The following is a 19,093-nucleotide window of genomic DNA, read 5'->3' as shown; positions in this document are numbered from 1 at the left end:
GTGGCAATTATTGCCCTTATTTAAGGAAGGAAGGCAGCAAATGCTGTGCATGCTGGTTACAGTGCATTTCTCTCTGCAATTCTGAGGAAAATGGGTCGTTCCAGACATTGTTCAGAAGAACAGCGTACCTTCATTAAAAAGTTGATTGGAGAGGGGAAAACATAAAGAAGTGCAGAAAATGATAGGCTGCTCAGCTAAAATGATTGCAAATGCTTTAAAATGGCAACCAAAACCTGAAAGACGTGGAAGAAAGCGAAAAACTACCATTCGAATGGATAGAAGAATAGCCAAAATGGCAAGGACTCAGCCAACAATCAGCTCCAGGAAGATCAGAGAAGGTGTAAAGTTACCTGTGAGTACGGTTACAATTAGAAGATGCCTATGTGAAGCCAAGCTATCTGCAAGAAGCCCCCGCAAAGTCTCACTGTTGAAAAAAAGACATGCTGAAGAGGTACAATTTGCCAAAGAGCACACTGACCGGCCTAAAGAGAAATGGCGCAACATTTTGTGGACTGATGAAAGTAAGATTGTTCTTTTTGGGTCTAGTGGCCGGAGACAGTTTGTCAGACGACCCCCAAACACTGAATTCAAGCCACAGTACACTGAAGACAGTGAAGCATGGTTGCGCAAGCATCATGATATGGGGATGTTTCTCATACTACGGTGTTGGGCCTATTTATCGCATACCAGGGATCATGGATCAGTTTGAATACATCAGAATACTTGAAGAGGTCATGCTGCCTTATGCTGAAGAGGAAATGCCCTTGAAATGGGTGTTCCAACAAGACAACGACCCCAAACACACCAGTAAACGTGCAACATCTTGGTTCCAGACCAACAAGATTGACGTTATGGAGTGGCCAGCCCAATCCCCGGATCTTAATCCAATAGAAAACTTGTGGGGTGACATCAAAAATGCAGTTTCTGAGACAAAACCAAGAAATAGAGAAGAACTGTGGAATGTAGTCCAATCATCCTGGGCTGGAATACCTGTTCACAGGTGCCAGAAGTTGGTTGACTCCATGCAACACAGATGTACAGCAGTTCTCAGAAACAGTGCTTATACAACTAAATATTCATTAAGTAATTCAAAGGAAAGCAAAATCTTCAAACATTTTTCAGTTTATATAGTGAATATTTGAGTTTGTAAAGAATACAAACACTGCTATTTTTTTTGAACAGTCTAATATTCACTTTTCTTCAATTTTTTTTAGAAGAACAACACAAATTTGATATATTTTTTTTCATGTTTTGATTTGGAATAGAATGTGTAGTGTTCCCAATGCATTTGTGTGTATGGAAATAAAAGCTATTAGAAGGATTTTGAGCTTTATTCACTTTTTTCAACACACTGCTATTATTTTGAACACAACTGTATTTCTGTGGCCTAAGTGAATGAAACAAAGACTGATTAGCTGTGCTACAATAGCAAGTGCTAAATCTGGAAAGCAACCTTTAACTACTGCCAGGAATCAAAGTTATTGTAGTGGAGTAAGTGAAAGTCTGAGCTCAGCGAGATCTTTATACCCTGCAACACCGGAGCAAGCAAGGAAAATCAATACCGTAGTGGATGCAAGCAGAGGCACAAATGATCCGTGGTGTATTTGGGCCGGTGTCACATTGAATGACCGTGGCGCGGGCTGTGCTGAAGAGGTGAGAGCACCATCCAGATGGGTAAAGTGACAACATACTGATGTTTTATAAAATGTATTTTATAGAGAGGAGCTCAGCACAATTCTTTAAAGCTGAGCTTCAGGCATAAAAACTTTCATTTAATCACAAATGATATAACTCCATTTTCTCTGCCCCAAACTCCTTTACAAACCCAGATATAACCCTTGTAAAAGTAGCATTGACATCACTGCGCAGACAGCAAAAGCTGTAGGAGGGACTCAGCAGCTCCAAACACTACAGGCTGCCTGCAAAAAGCTGAAGGAGAGGGGGCAGAGATCAGTCACTCTGCAGAAGCAGACAGAGCAGCAGTGACTAGTCTTTATTACATGTACAGTACTGTGGTGATGTTTCCGACACTTTTAAAGGGTAATAACTGGCTTTGCAAATGCACTTAGCACACAAGTGGATTTAAATCCTTTGTGGCTACTTGCACCCAGAGTTCAGCTTTAACCCTTTCACTGCCACCAACATAAGGCTTAAATTGTAGCAGATTTTATACATGCAATGCATGTGTTACAAGCCAACTGTCGGCTTTCTCCTGTATGCGATTTGGGGTGGCTGTAACACTACTCATTCACTTCCACAGGCAGTGGAATAGATTGCACACCTGCCCCCCATGTTTCCGTGGCTTCGCAGATCCACCTGCAAGCTCAGGACGAAAATGGCCTGTGTTGTTGAGTAGAACGGAGGTATCTTAGAGAATATACACTTGCTGAGTTTCCCTCTTATCAATGGACCAGAAAGCAATGTGTGGTACATCACTTTCTGGTTCAGAACTGTCATTCCTCGCCAGAGTTGGCCAAACAAGCAGCTAATGAAGCATGATCTGTGTTCCATTAGCTGTACTGGAGTGCATGGGAGACATCAGGGTTCTAATAGAGAACTTGTCAATGTAAAAATGCTTTCACATAGGGCCTACTGAGGAAGCCCTGAGAGGGGGCGCAACGTGCCTAGAAGAGAGCAGCCGAGCCTGTGAAGTCATGCCGCCACCATCTCGCTAGCGGAGCGGTGAGCTGGATGTGGACTGATTTTTGTTTTTATTTCTGTAAGTGTGATTTTAGTGGGGGAAAGCATAAAGTGTTATACGGAGAAAATTATGTGTTGGCCTTTTTGTTACATGAGACCATCCCTGCTGGATGTCTGAGCAAAAGGAGGGCGAGAGAAGTTAGCAGGAAGACTTTGATCTGAATTGGAAGAGGCTGAGAATATCCAGATGAGCGTATATTATTCATCTTTGAGGTGAGCAGCTCTTTCACCTGGTGTGGTGGTGGTGCACCAAATATTGGAAAGAAGAGGATACTCACAGTTTCACTTATAGACACCACTGAGTGTACTTTATGGCCTTTGTGTTTATGAGATGTTTATGATTGTTAGTACTATTCATCACTGTTAGGGTCCTTTAACACGGGCGTTCCATATGTCCGTTTTTCATCTGTCCGTTTATGGATGAAAAACGGACCCCCATGTATTTCTATGGACTTGCGGGTGAAAACGGATGAACATCTTTTTACATCTGTTAATGTCTGCATCCATTAACATCGTTCTTTTGAACAGAAGAAAACCCTATATTTTTTCCGCAAAAATACCCGGAAAGGCCAAAAAACGGATGTCAACAGATTGTATGTAGCCCGGCAGGTCAGGAAAGGGGAGGAACAAACGAGGCCCCCACCCCCTCCTGAACCATCACAGGCCACATGCCCTGAACATGGCGGGGGTGCTTTGGGGAGAGGGGTTCCCTTCCCCCCTGTGGTGGTCTGCGGGAAGGGGGCTTATCGGAATCTGAAAGCCCCCTTTAGCAAGGGGGCCCCCAGATCCCCCTCCCATGTGAATGAGTATGGGGTACATGGTACCGCTACTCATTCACAAAAAAAGTGTAGTGTGAAAAAAAGACAGGAGACAGTCCTTTACTAAAAGAAGGAAAATAAAAGAATGTTCCCCGAAGTAGATCCAACATCAATCATGATGCCCACCACCACAGCCCGATAAAAGTAAAAAAAAAAACAGTTCTTAAATATGTAAGGGGTGGGGCCACCCGGTGACATCACCCATGTGACCCCGGCCATGTGTGACATCATCAACCAGGGCATGCTGGGTCAATGATGTCACACGGGGGCACATAAATGATGGCCTCGCCGCTTACATATTTAAGAACTGTCAAGCCAGCGTAGCAGTCAGACGGCGCGAGCCAGCACCGGGAGCGGAGCTTTTGTTTAGTTTTTTTTTCTGGGCAGTGGCGGCCAGCATGGCTGACATTGGATCTACTTCAGGGGACTCTCTTTTATTTTTCTTCTTTTAATAAAGGACTTGGATCCAGGCGAGATCCAGATTCCGATAAGCCCCCTGCTTCCAGATTCTAATAAGCAATGACAGGATCTAAGAGACCCCAGATCTCTCCTCTGCCCTCCAAAGTAGCACATCAAACTGAGATTGGTTTAACCGGTTTCTTTACAGGCTGCTAACAGCTTGTAAACAACAAACTGAAACCAGAAGTGATACAATCCTCATTGCTTCCAGTTTCTGTTGTCCAGAGGGGGAGGAACAATGGAAGTTCCTCTCACTCTGTCTAGGGCTTCGGATGGGACTGGTTGCATCAGTAACTGGCACCCTGGTGGGGCAGAAGACCCTAGTAAAAGCAGCAGGAGGGGGAACCCTTTCTATCGCCTGTAAAAGTGAACAGGCAGCTGTATAGCCACTCAATCACTTTGTACAGAACCACTGGCTGAACAAAATTACATCTGAATCATGGCTGCAGCAGCAACCATGACCAAGTTATCATTGCTCTGAGGATGTACAAATACATCCTAAGGACAGGAAGCAGTTAACACCTTTTATACAACATTAGTATAACAATTTCACATACTAAATATATGACACCCATTCTCAAAATAAATTTTTTATCAAGATACGAGTTGTTTAATCGTCTTTATGTGATAGAGACCTGCCGTTGTTTGTAAAATTTACAGATTAATAGAACTGGCTTCCAGGACCACAATATGCCTGTCAAGTTTTTTTGTGGTCTATCCCTACTAGGTAGAATCACCCTATTTATCTTGGTGACGGTTGTCAGAGAGACAGAAAAGTAATGGGAATTACAGTTTTAGCATTTTTACGAGAACAATGAATAGACAATAAATCATCCAATATGCACAACTGTTCTGGTGACAACTCTCTAAGATGGAAATAAACTATAAAAGTGGCATTACAGCCGAAAGATTTTGTCTAGTTTCGGGGAGTGGAGAAGGTTTAGGTCTTTTATCAGGAGACACTTCTTCTCACTGGCAAGTGTACAGGAAGTCAAGAGAAATTTTTCCAGTGGGGACAAAACAGCAATGAAAATCTGACAGAGGATCTAAACATTACCTAATTCATAAAAATGGACTGAGGCCCTACAGTAGGGATCAGAATGGGTTTGACCCAACTCAAAAGGATGCCACCATTCCCGCCCACTGCCAGCTAATCAACTGTGGTCAGGGCATTCCTCCAACCGCAGCTGCGCATACACAAAGGAACGGGGATGTTCATCATTGACCTAAGATGGGCTTATGGGGAATGCACTGACCAGACTTGATTGGGCAATAGTGAACAGGGGTGACAGCTTCTCTCCAGGTTCTGACAGTACCCAAGTTTGGACCTATACTATGTTTCAACTTAAAGAGGAACAAAAGGGATCTATACTCACCATTCCTCCAATTGTCCCCATCCCTTGCTCATGCCAGGATCTTTTTCTGTGCACTGGGGATGACATCACTCCTACAGAGTCATCCTGGCACATAGGTATCGGGCCATCACTGTAAGCTGAGCTGTGCATGCACAACTCAGTTTATATGCTGGGGAATACTGAGAGCAGGCAGGTAGGTGCATCCTATTGCAGAAGAGACAGTGCATGTCTCTTGGCACTAAAGAGCCTGCCTGCTTGCAGTGAGTAACAGTGGAACTTTAGATCCACTTTAAATTGGAACCAAATCCTTCCGTCCTTTATAGTTGAAGGTGGTGCCATCATAGCCAATATTTAGATCTGCAATTGCCATGGTGCTGCACCTGTGATCAGCTAGAACAGCCAATTGAGGACATGAAAGTTCAGTTGACTGCCAACATAAGCACACAATCAACTGTGACAGTTAAAACCAGAGGTATGCATTAAATGTAATTGTTTGGGGAAAAAATCATTTGAATCAGTTGGTTTAGTTCAGATTTAAAGCAGAATTAAACCCTCCTATCTTTTACAGACAAGGACGTTGCCATCTTAGCATCTGCTTGGCTTGCAGTTGCCATGGTGCAGTGCTTGTGATCAGTTATGACACCAACTGCTTGACCGCTTGACAGTTCGTTAAGGAACACAAGCAACTCTGAAAGTTATCATTATCAACAGTTAAATTGGTAGGATTAGTTCCACTTAAGAAAAAAAAAAAAAAAAGCTCTTCAAACAAAAGTGTAAAAGAAAGTACATACCAGATACTTCTCCATCGTGCGCCTTTAATGTGAATAGTGGCTTGTCTGACCGTGCGTCTAAACAGTACACAAAGCCGTCTTCTGTGCTGGCCTAACAAAGATATGAAACAGAAAACCTATTAAGTTACAAGAGACTGCAGGATTTCATTCCAACTAAAAAGATTTAACAAGGAACAGTGCTTAAACCAACAAACAGAAATCTGCCACAAACTCAAGATTTATACAGCAGGTACCAATGTATTACCGTTATCTACAGGCGGAACACAAAGCTGTTTAAGAGCAAAGCAACAAGTCTGCTTTCATCCTTCCATTCCCAGCAGCAAATATTCACCCTTTCTTTGTTCTTCCTCCACTTTGTTTAGCCTCAGGAGCCAAATGAAATATCCAATACTTCCAGATATGTAGGAGGATGTAATTCAGACATGTGAAAGCACCAAGCCAGCCAGCCAGCGTTGTCACATGTTGAGCCCAAAGCCTTGTACAAGCTACAACTCTGGCAGCTCAGATTACACGGGGTTGTCCTTTAGCTCCCAACGGCTGCATGGAGTAGCGCAAAATGTGAAGGAAAGCAAATTTGATTTTCTGGGAAGCGCTACAGAAAATTGTACCAGTTGCTATATGAAAGAAAACAATTAAAAATACTTAGAGATATCTATTATTTGTTTTAGAATTTACTAAAATTCCAGTCTTTTTTGTAACATATTGACTGTATTCATTTTATTTTTGACGACTTGGGGTTCTAATTAAATTATTATTTTTTGTACTAACACTTATCTATAAACAAATGTGTACCTGCTTATCTCTCTGCACACCAACACGCAACAGGAAGGTGAATGCTATGACTAGGTTCACGTCTATGTGTTTTTGCACAGGCACAGCAGCCCATTCATTATTTTTTTTTCATCAAGAGGTGCAATAAGGATTTGGTTAAAGCTTCAATAAGGCAGAGGACCAATTTAAAGCAGAACTTCAACCAAAAGGAGAAGCACCACTTTTCCGTCTCCTCCTTCCTCTCCCACTTTTGGAAACTTTTTTTTGGGGGGGGGGGGCCAAGGATGACCGGGACTTGGCTTTGATAAGTACCTGCTCCCACTTCTGCACAGATTGCGTAGGAAATCCGAGCGGAAGTTCATCCATCCCCCTCTCTCCCCGCCTTTGCTTGCAGCATTCTGGGACACATCACAGATTTTTGAGGACTGCGGGACTATTCACAAAGTGCAGTGTGGCTCGCGCATGCGCAGTGGGAACCCTTCTCAGCCAGCTTCCCTTAGTAAGCAGGACAGTGCTGGGGAATCGAACTCTGGTGACGAACCACCCTGGCTGATGATAGCCCTGTAACCCTGGACTAGAACCTATCTTGGACTGAAGAACACAACCGCTCTATGTTCTGGAAATTAGCAGAGGAGGGATTTTTTAATTTGGGAAAAGGCAACTGGGCAGGGCTGACACCACTGCTTGTGATCTGAGTCAGCAACAAGACAGTATTGGAGTGCATTTCTGGTAGATCAGCAGCTATGCAAGGGTCTTTGGAGAACATTGGGGAAATGGGCGTTTTTGCAAAGATGTAATGCACGTCTTTTTCTTTTTTTTGCCTCTTAGGGCTTGTTCTCACTTAACTAATTTCTAACGCTTACCAAACGCCCATATAGCATTTGATAGGCATTAGACAGGCCTTTGGGAAGCATATTTAATGCTCCCCAAAGGCCCTATGCGCATTTTTGAGGCATTTGATAAGCATTAAAACCGCACCACAAACGCCTATAATGAAGCTTAATGGTATTACCGATCCTCAAATGTCCTGCAAACGCCTGCCAGGTGTTTGAGAAGCGTCACCATAAACTAGAATGGGAGGCTTCAACTCCTCCTGACTCCACATGAGGCGTCAATTTCGCCACGACGCTAATGCTTCAGTGTGTGCTGCCATGTGTTAAATTTTCATAGGCATTTGAGGAGCTTTAAAAAACACTTCCCTAACACCTGCTAACAAAGCTAGTGTGAACATAGCCTTACTGCTCTGTAAACAAGATGGCTAGCTCCTTGCAGAGTTTTAAAAGGCTGTAAGCAGTAAAAACTGAACAGTGAAGTGTGGCTACAGAACACGGTTATTCCGACCTCAGCCAACGTTGTTTGTACATACTGCATACAGCTGTATTTAGGTGACAGATGCACTTACAGAAATATTTGCTGCTGGGGGGCTGGGGGTTCATTAAAGTATACCAATTTCTTTCCCCTGCATGTTTACCAGAGCATTTTAATTTATTTAAAATCATGTGTATGCTTTTAAATAAAATAAATCAATATACTGCTCGCTAATTATTTGATATACTTGCTAAAATACCAAACCTTTATAATAAATGTCCACAGTGCCCTTTGCACCAATTGGAAGTACCCCCCCCCCCTCCCACAGGACACACCTACCACTATAGCTGGGAACCAGGGCCTCGGAGTGCTATAGCAAAGCCTGGCTGGCAATGTGAATATGTAAGGGATATGAATAGAATATTATATAAACCCAATCCAACCCAGAACACATAGCTATGATGTCCGCCCTCACACTGCACTGTACTTTGCCATTGATTTTTTTCGGTAATATGCCTGGGGTCACACAGGCAACTCGGCTAAAAAGCTACACCCAGAGCACAAAGTAAACCGAATGATCATCACTTTGACAGTCTAAGGCATTTTGTTTAATAGTTCAGCAAGTACAGTTCAGCCATTACCTAGAAGCCCTGTGTTATTCAATAGATCATGTGGTCAAAGTAGAGCTCAATGAAGTACAAAAAGCTATTCTGAAAAGGCTGTGAAACATTTGGCTTTACAATCAATAAGTACCTACAGGCTAATGAGATACTAACTCCTTGGTGACTGAGTGCAACTCTGCCACTCTGGTACACCAATAACAATGTCTGCATGAAGTTTGTATGCAGTCCTCCATGTAGGAGCTTCATTTCCTACATGGACATTGGTAGGCCAAAACTGGCCTTAGAATTTGTATGATTCTGATAGTAACACATATACACATCCATGCACATACATATACGTTCATGTGAAAAACAAGCACACCGCATAGAAATTGTTGGCTCTCTCAACATATTTCAACAGTCAACCACTAGTCCTTGATACAAATTGTGCCTACAGATAAAAGGTGATGTTTTTTGAACAAAATTGACATAATGTAGTAATTTTATGATCTAAATTAACAAAGATCTGTCACATGGAAAAAGTAAGTACACCCCTAAAGTTACCTTATATAGACTTATTTGATCGGATCGCACTTCAGAGGCTACTGACAGGCGGTGAGGAAGCGATGCAATGCCTCATCACTGCCCATTTTAACTTTAGTTTCGCCGTGGCATTTTCCCATTTACTTAAATGAGTAGGAAGCCCATTAATTGCTGCATGTTTGGTGAACATTGCTGCAAAGTATTGTGGCCATGGCATTTAAACATCCCCGTCAGCTGCCAATTGCAGCTTGGGGGGAGGGTGGCAGAAACATGGCTTAACCGCACATTTTTGCCACTCCCCCAACCGCAAGTTTAGCCTTACAGTAAACAGCTTTTGTTTTCCTTTTGGGATAAACATTTTAAATAAACGCTGATCATTGTAAACAACCTTGTTAGTGGTAAATGGTTTGTCTCAGCCCTCTACTTGCCACCTCTGCTGGACAGCTTGGTCTGTTAAAGGAAGTTGAAAAATAACAGCTAGATCTAAAGGTAAAAAATAAAAGTTATTGTTTTGCTAATGCCAGTGGCAGATTGCATAATGTATGTAATTTTTTATTTTGCTCTTAGTAATTCTGGCAGCTTCTTTGTTTTGCCTTACAAAAACACACACAATAAGTAAAATAATTATAAGCAAATCAGAGCAAGAATAAAGAGGTTAAAAAAAAAATCATAAAACAAGGCGAAGAGAAAGGTAATTTAATATAACAGAGAAGGTGAAAAATTGCACAGTGAAAATGTTACAGGAAGACAGCATGATAAAGGTAAAGCTGGTTTGATAAAGTAAAGGCTCTTTAATTTTACCAAATCATTTATTAATGAAAAAAAAAAAACAGGTACAATTACACAGTTGGTCATGGCAGTTACTATACTGCAAAATCCACAGCACAGTTACATCGCCGGCCTCCTATGGCAACTGATTATGATCTAAGGCAAAGCACTCTATCACTCTGTGCCTCGGGCACACAAGACCTCAATCTCTGCGGAGCTTTGTCTGAAAACTGTTTACAGTGCAGAGTGCGCAATCTGTGCTTTACACGCACAACAACCAACTTGGCTGTAAATAATTAAAACAACAGAGATTAAAAAAAAAAAAAAGAAGAAAAAAAACTTTACTGAAGCTTGGCTTATGTAAAAATGTCTAAATAACACAGTGCTGCTGCAGAAAGCTTTGATGTAAAATGGAACAAAGCATGTCCTGAATAAGCAAACTGGTCCTGGGCTTCACAGACCTGGAACAAGCATGAAGTCCCTGAAGTCCGAGAAAACTATAAACTCTGGGTCTGCATACTTGTTTCAAAGTCACTGAGTTATGAAGTCAGAATGACAGAAGGTCAGCAATGTGGCTCCCAATCTACAATCACTGGCTCATTTTAAAACTGAATTCACGGCAATCCAGATGTTAATTCAGCTATGTATTGTCTCATACACCAGTACATGCCTTTTTTTATATGTAATCAGCAAATTTGACTTTGTATCAGCCTCTTGTAGTCCCTGTACAGCAGGGCAGGAGTGTCAGAGGAAGAAGCAGTACAAAGAGTAAAACCAGTTGTGCTGCAGTACTTGCACTTACATTGACTATGCTGATAGTAGGAGAGAGCAGTGCAGAGATGAGCTCATCAGTCTTCTGCTTCACCTTCACTATCCAATCAAAGGGTGAGGAAGGGAGAACACCTGTAAGTGTTACTTAACCGCAGAACAGAGAAATCATGTCTCCTGCCCTGCCAGTGCTGTGCGGTGTCTACAGCCGGCCATTATTGGATCAAAGGCATAAAAAGGATTATGAAGAAACCTGAAACTACATTATACTTTCTTTTAATCATAATTTTACTACTGTAACTTACATCAACACTGTTTCAGAATGTAAGCAAAAAAATCCTGTGCGAAAATCTCGCAATCTACCTCTGCCTTGAGTACTGCTGAAGTTTAAAAAGAAAAAGTTAATGCCAGTGTGTAGAACTGAGCTACTGGGTGACTTCTGTCCTCAGCCAGGATTAAGGGGTTAAAAAGCGTATGTTACCTCATTATTTCACATTCCTGATATGTGCCTGCTGTGCCATGTACTTGTATGAAAGTATATTTTTGTATTGCTTCCTTTGTGTGAAATCCCTGGTGATCCAGCCTCCTGCCAGTCCCCCTGATTTCCTATTTTAAACTGACCACACCAGGGCATGAAAGCACATCCATGCCACTGTGGTGAGTTTCCAGAAGATTTTACTTCCTTCATGACCAGACCATATTTTGCTTTTTGGCACTGTGCTACTTTAATTGGTGGTTGCACGGTTATGCAAGGCTGTACGCAAACAAAATGTTAGGCACACATTTATATCATTTTCACACAAATAGAGCTTTCTTTTGGTGGTATTTGATCACCACTGGGTTTTTTTTTATTATTTATTGCATAAACGAAAAAAGACCGAAAATTTTGAAAGAAAAAAAAAAAAACAGTATTTTTTACTTTCTGCTATAAAACATATCCAATAAAAAAAAATAAATTTAGGCCAAAATGTATTCTGCTACATGTCTTTGGTAACAAAAAACCCGAAAACCCAATAAAATTAGCAAAAAAAGTGTATATTGATTGGTATGTGTGAAAGTTATAGCGTCTACAAACTATGGTATAGATAATGAGACTTCGATAATGCGAAGGGCAATCTGACACTAACTGACACTGGGGGAGAGCCAACTAACTGCCATCTCCAGTGACACCAATAAAGTGATCAGTGCTAATAATATACAGTGTCACTGTACTAATGTCACTGGCTGGGAAGGGGTACACATCTAGGGCGATCAAGGGGTTAAATGTGTGCCTAACAATATTTAGAGAGTGTAATGTGTGCTTTTTTACATTACTGTTGTCTGAAGAGAGCCCTGTATTGTTCACCAACAGAGGGCTCTCTTTTGTCATTCGCTCAGCTGATCAGGGGGTCCCAGCATGCACATGCGGACCTAATAGAAAGATGCAACATGCAGGTACAATAGTGCCTTTACAAGCCAATCTGCCTCAGTAAATGTACTACGGTGGGCCAGCAAGTGATTAACAAATGCTGAGATAAGACATTAGCCACACATACGTAATTATTGAAAAACTGGGACAGAGCATTGTCACCCTAGAACAGGAAGTGGCCGAAGGAGGACATTTATAGCATGATCACCATGCCACATTTTAATGAAAGCTGCAGACTTAAAATATTGAAAATTAGTTTTTAAATTACATTAAAGCTTATGAAATTTTAGCGAATGGGTTTACATATAAAGCACAGGTCCACTGTAATGTAATGGCCAAACTCACTTACCAATAGGGAGGCTCATGTGGAGGAAGGGGCAGAGCCAGAGCTTTCCACAACGCAACGCTGAGTGCGCACAATGACCACGCTCTGAGCACAGAAAACCGCTCCCCAGGGACACTTGGCGTTAAATCCCACCTGCTCAGCGGCCGCATATATGCATAAAGCCGGAGGGAACAGGTTATAGAGGAATGAAAGGCAAAGATACTCACCTCTACTACAACAGACCAACATCCACGGGGTCCTGCGCCGCCATCATATTCTCTGCTTTTTCTAGGTGACGGTCATCAGCCATCCTGATCAGCCAGCGTGGGATGCTGTCACTCCCGTCCACATGCAGGAGTCATCTCAGCATGTGCAGCTCTGTATACATTCTGTAGAAGACTAAGAGCAGGTATGTAGGTCTATTTTATTGCGCATTGTATGTTTATTCTGCAATAAAGTGCCTGCCTGCTCTTAATTTATTTGCCTTTAGTTTCACTTTAAGCTATCTTTACATCTGCTCTGTTCACCGTATGCTCAGTTTCTTTTTTTGTTTACAAACGATTTTATTATTTTTTATGAAATAGGCTGCAAAAAAAACATTACAGCATCAAGTAGAATATAAAACAGAAACAAGGCACATCTGTAATATACATTTCAAAAGGGTACAATCATGTAAGGCATACAAATTAAGTGTATAAGCAAGATAGGTAGGAGGGTAGGCAGAGCAATAATGCTACCAACAGAAAAACACTATCAATTGAATCATGACTATTCATTATTCAGATGTCTGAGTTTTCCAAACTTCCCAATTTTTGTCAAATAACTGCATCCTATCCAGTAACGTATAACGAATTCTCTCCATGAGCATCCCTGCATCGACTCTTTGCAAAACTGAGGCCAATGGTACCGTAGGCGATCTCCAATGCAGGACAATGGCCCACAGGACAGAAACACAGATGGTATGGATTAGCCTCATAGCCCCAGTCTGTATTCCCGAGATGCGGGCTCCCAGTAGGCAAGAGTGCATAGACAGATGCACTGGGGACCCTATGCTCAGTTTCAATTGACTAATTGACAGGTTTAGTTTAACCACTTCAATACCAGTATGTTTCTTCATTTCAAAAAAACTGTGGCAAAAATTAGATCACCTTGTTTTCCAAAAAGGGGACATTTTAAGGGTTTTTGTACTGTCCTGGCATTTTTGTTATTTATACTAGAAAGTAAACTGTTTTCCAAACTTTTGTTCTATTTTCCTTTATGTCAAAAAGAACAAACAAACATACAAAAAAAAACCCCAATAATTATTAAATACCACCAAATAAAAGTTAAATTTGTTTTATGAAAAGGATCTAAAATTCACTTGGGTACAGTGTTGCATGAAGAGGAATTGTCAGTCAAACTATCACAGTGCTGAGAACTGACCTTATAATAAAGGGGTATATACAGGCTGCTACCGATGTGGTTAAATTCTGCAAAATAAAAACACTACCTGTCCAATGTTCTCTTTGACATGAGAGTAAGGGCAGCTAAATAGTAGGCCCGGCTCAGTCACAGCCTTGGAAGGAACAGGGCCCCCCTGGTGCACAGACAATGAAAGCAGCTGAGCGGCTGACACGGGGAGCCATAACTTCTGAAGTACATCTCAATATGGAGCAATCTCGGTTTCAATTGAAAAGCAGAGCCGTGAAAACATACATAATGCTTCTCTATCATGTCCTTCAGGGTCATATTTTACCTTCAGCCAGAGAGATAGATCAGGAGAAAATACTGACAATTGCGATATAACAAAGAAATATGATTAGGAATACACTGCGGAGACATTTTGTTCAGTTCTAAAAGCAAACACCGGTGTGGTGGGCGAGCCATTTTTCATGGGAAGCATTACAGGCAGCCTGACAGTAAAAGTGTCTGCTTTATTTATGAGGGAGGGATTTCATTTGCAGCGAATAAAGAAGAGCGCGAGACGCTGTTTTTTGATCTCTCGTGCCGATTTCGGAGGTAAATTCAGCACAGCAGATTGGTATAATTCACCTCTTGCTGCTCCATTTTATACAGGAAATATCAGTAGGCCACAGAGGACTTTCTGACTGAAAGTGCTTGGGAAAAAAGGTCCTTCACATTATCAGCGCATGCAAGAAAATAGTGAGAATTTTATTGGTTTTCTAAAGTAATACACACCATTCTGTACGGACATTTCTTGTGACAGCAGGCTCAAAATAGTAGAACAATGGGCCTAATGTTTTAAACCTACCCTCTAAAATCTGATACAAATTTTACCATAAGAGATAAAAAGCAGCGCCATCTTAGTGTAGTATGATAATAAAATAATAAAACAGCTTTATTCACAAGTATAACAACTTACAGGAACAGTAATTGTAGCAGGCATGTAGAATCCTACTGCTGTGTTCACATCCAGCCTCTGTGGGAAAGGACAGCTTGTCTGGGCCAATCTGGTGGTTTCCAAACCTCCCTGGTTGGTGGGAATCTGACGTTACTTTTGTTTTTTGATGTGTTGTTTTTCGATGCGTTACTTTTGATATATATTTTTTCTGCTGTTTTGATACATTCCAGTCTAAATATGTATTTTTTTTGTGATTTTCTGTAATTGTTTGTATTTTATCCCAAGTAGACATGCATTTTGTTTTTTTTTTGTGTATGTGGTTTTTGCATATATTATTATTTAAATTTTGATTATTTACAAATGTGGCTTCTTAGCCCATATATTCTTGGGATATTTACTCGCTTTTATCTGTGTTTGTGTATATGTTATTCTATTTATCATTTTTTCATAATTATTTTTATCCATTATTCTTTTTCTCTTTCTTTGTTTCTCCTTTTATTCCACTTTGCTTTCCTTTTTCTTTTCCTCCTTTCTTGTTCTCTGAGATCACTATTTTTGATACAATGGTTTTTTAGTAGGCGTACCCTCAGGATTCAGGAGTGCTGATTAGGACAGGTGTTCTTTATTAACTAATACCTATATAAAGACAGAACTTTTGTTGTTTTCTTTGTTATGATTCAGCACGAGATCGTGTGAAACGCGTTAACAGATCCTGTATTCATGTCCTGGTGTTTTGTGTGTCCTATGGATCAATAAATACACACTATATTCATCTATCCTCTGGTGTGCAGCTGACCCTTTTTCCTAGGGTATCTGACGCTGACACCTGGCGACGTCACAACCGGAGCACAAGACAGACGGGGCGCATTCGGAGCATGTGTGCTCCTTCATCAGGCCATGCAGTGGCCATATTGGAGTATGCCAATATGGGCTGAGCCAGAGGACAACAAAGCCAAGCGGGCCAAATAAAGAGTTATATTCCAAATAAGCCTAGTCCACCGCTCATTTATCTGGGTTGTGCCCCAGAGCGGCCGGATGTGAATAAAGCAGTGGGATTCTACATGCCTGCTACAGGTACCGTTTCTGTAAGCTGTTACACATGCGAATAAAGCTGTTTTATTATCATACTACACTCAGACGGCGTTGCTTTTTTTTGTCTCTTTTGGATCTCTACAGAGCTGCTTCTAACTCCTACAGCTGGCTGCCATCTCACAGACCTTTTAGCTACAAATATCTGGAAAAGTTTTTAATTTTAACTTAAACAAAAAAACAAAAAAAAAAACAAACAAACCAAACAATTGGGAGTTTATAATATTTTTGTCCCTCTATCTATAGCACATGTGGTTGAGCTGACCTCCAGATATTTGCAGCACAATTGGTTGAGCGTGGAGTTTTACTCTTTAGTGCTACACTTGCAAACAACAAATAAGGCACATATGTTGCAACCCCATGCACATCAGGAGTAGGAGATCCTATTTAGTTTTTTTGTTGTGAAGGGTCAGGGTTACTGCAATTAATATACAGCTAGTGTTTTAAAAAGACAAATGAAGTTGAAGAGATACTCATTAACATTTGCCAGAAAAAAAAAATTTCAGCTGGATACACTAAGGCCAGGTTCATACTGGTGAAGCGCAGGTTTTTTGTACATTTTACCCACGATCTCATGGACTCCTATTAGGTTGTGCTTTTTGCCATGTCTTCTGAAAGCAAACCAAAGATGCAGCATTCAGAAATGTGGTGTTGTTTCAGAAACTGCAGCAAAAACACGTGAACTAATAGAAATCCATGGGACCACAGCTACGACAAATGGTAAAACGCACAGCAACTGCAGTACACCAGTGTGGCCCTAGTAGGTAAAAGATACGTACAGTTTTATTAATATACACCAAGTTGCAACCGGATTCAGGCATTACAGTATAACTAAAGGCAAAGCTTCTTTTTTTTTTTGGATAGATTGGAGAGGGATTTGAACACCTGTCTCTTTTTATTACTGTCTGTACCCTCGTTGAGGAGATTTACCCTCTCTATTTGTCCTGTTTATCATTATAATTGAAAGTGATAGTAAAAGGAAATCCTACATTTTGTGTTGTCCCCAGAAAATTAATAGGAGGGGAAATCTTCCAATGGGGACACTAGTTCTGGTGACATGGGGGTCACCAAGGAATCCCCTTAATTTGCAGGTTTTTCCTCTCACTTCCTGTTTGGCTATGGGGCAGGAAGTGAGGGAAAATCTCCGCAATGGAGAAAAAAGATCAGATGGGTTATACAGTGCATACAGAAAGTATTCACAGCGCTTGACTTTTGCCACATTTTCTTATGTTACAGCCTTATTCCAAAATGGATTGAATTTATTTTTTTCCTCAACATTCTACAAACAATACCCCATAATGACAATGTCCAGAGTGCTCTGGAACAGGTTTTCATCAAGGATGTCTCTGTACATTGCTGCATTCATCTTTCCTTCAATCCTGACAAGTCTCCCATTTCCTGCCGCTGAAAAACATCCCCACAGCATGATGCTGCCACCACCATGCTTCACTGTAGGGATGGTATTGGCCAGGTGGTGAGCGGTGCCTGGTTTCCTCCAGACATGACATTTGGCATTCAGGCTCAATCTTTGTTTCATCAGACCACAGAATTTTGTTTCTCATGGTCTGAGTGTCCCTCAGGTGCCTTTTGGCAAACTCCAGGCAGGCTGCTATTTGCCTTTTACTGAGGAGTGGATTCCTTCTGGCCATTCTACCATACAGGCCTGATTGGTGGAGTGCTGCAGAGATGGTTGTTCTTCTGGAAGGTTCTCCTCTCTCCACAGAGAAACCCTGGAGCTCTTTCACAGTGACTTGGTTACCTCCCTGGCTAAGGCCCTTCTCCCTCAATCGCTCATTTTGGCCGGGCGGCCCGCTCTACGCAAATTCCTGGTGGTTACAAACTTCTTCCATTTACAGATAATGGAGGCCACTGTGCTCATTGGGACCTTCAATGCTGCATAACTTTTTCTGCACCATTTCCCAGATCAGCTCCTTGATACAATCCTGTCCTGGAGGTCTACAGACAATTCCTTGGACTTCATGTCTTGGTTTGTGCTCTGACATGCACTGTTAACTGTGGGACCTTATATAGACAAGCTTATGCCTTTCCTAACTATGTCCAATCAATTGAATTTCCCACAGGTGGACTCCAATCAAGTTGTGGAAACATCTCAAGGATGATCAGTGGGAACAGGATGCACCAGAGCTCAATTTTGAGTGTCATGACAAAGGCTATGAATACTTATGTACATGTGGTGTTTTTTTTTTAATAAATTGCAAAGATTTCAAAACAAACTTCTTTCACATTGTCATTATGGGGTATTGTTTGTAGAATGTTGAGGAAAAAAAATAATTGAATCCATTTTGGAATAAGGCTGTAACATAACAAATGTGACAAAAGTTAAGCGCTGTGAATACGTTCTGGATGCACTGTAACCCTCACTTGCTCTATCCAAAATGAAAAAAAAATTGCTTATAGTTCTACTTTTCATTTTATTGTCATCATTAAGGGGTGAACTAGAGCACTGCTACATGATTTAGTGTTTTAGGGATCATTCAGATGGGATTAGACCTTTCCTTTGTGTAGAGCCGCTAGCTGATGTGTTTTCATGCACCTCAGAGCTGTGCCCAGGCCCATAGAAGTGAATGCACATGCAGAGTTTGACATGAAGGGAGGAATGGGTGCACAGACCTAAAGGCAGACACTGTGCGTTTGGATCTATACACCCGTTCCTGCCCACACGTCAAATTTTGACGTGTCATTGTGTCCATGCAGCTGCTGCGTATCCATCCACTTCTATGGACTGCCTTCACACAGCTCTGAGGAGGATGTGCACACATCTTCCAGCGGCTCTGCACAGAGGACAGGACTAATCACACGTCTGAATGAGCTCTACATGTATGTGTGTAAAGCATCTGTTCACTGAGTAGTTGTAAAAGAAAAGTGTTGGTTTTTACGTTGTTTTATAATCAACTTTCTGTTAAAGGGCTACATTGCTCTGCCTCCCAATCGTTCCTGAACATTGTCACCCTTTCACACAGTCTCCCATAGGAGACTATGAGTGACCATGCACAGGCATGGTCCACTGCTGTCACCTTCATAGCTAG

The 19,093-nt window shown here is 41.5% G+C and overlaps 1 protein-coding gene across 1 annotated transcript in view; it reads right to left on the bottom strand.

Annotated features, from left to right (window-relative positions):
* Positions 1 to 19,093, bottom strand: part of LOC149467792 (periodic tryptophan protein 1 homolog) — an 88,132-nt gene that overhangs the window by 7,631 nt on the left and 61,408 nt on the right. Inside the window, exon 12 of the mRNA XM_089671213.1 lies at positions 6,124 to 6,214. Coding sequence (XP_089527339.1) covers positions 6,124 to 6,214 — 91 coding nt within the window. The remainder of the gene's footprint in view (positions 1 to 6,123; positions 6,215 to 19,093) is intronic.

This window comes from Staurois parvus, unplaced genomic scaffold (assembly GCF_062004578.1).
Source record: "Staurois parvus isolate SC_StPar_1 unplaced genomic scaffold, SC_StPar_1.0 ptg000101l, whole genome shotgun sequence".
NCBI classification, from domain to species: Eukaryota; Metazoa; Chordata; class Amphibia; order Anura; family Ranidae; genus Staurois; species Staurois parvus.
This window is presented reverse-complemented; position numbering and strand designations above follow the sequence as displayed.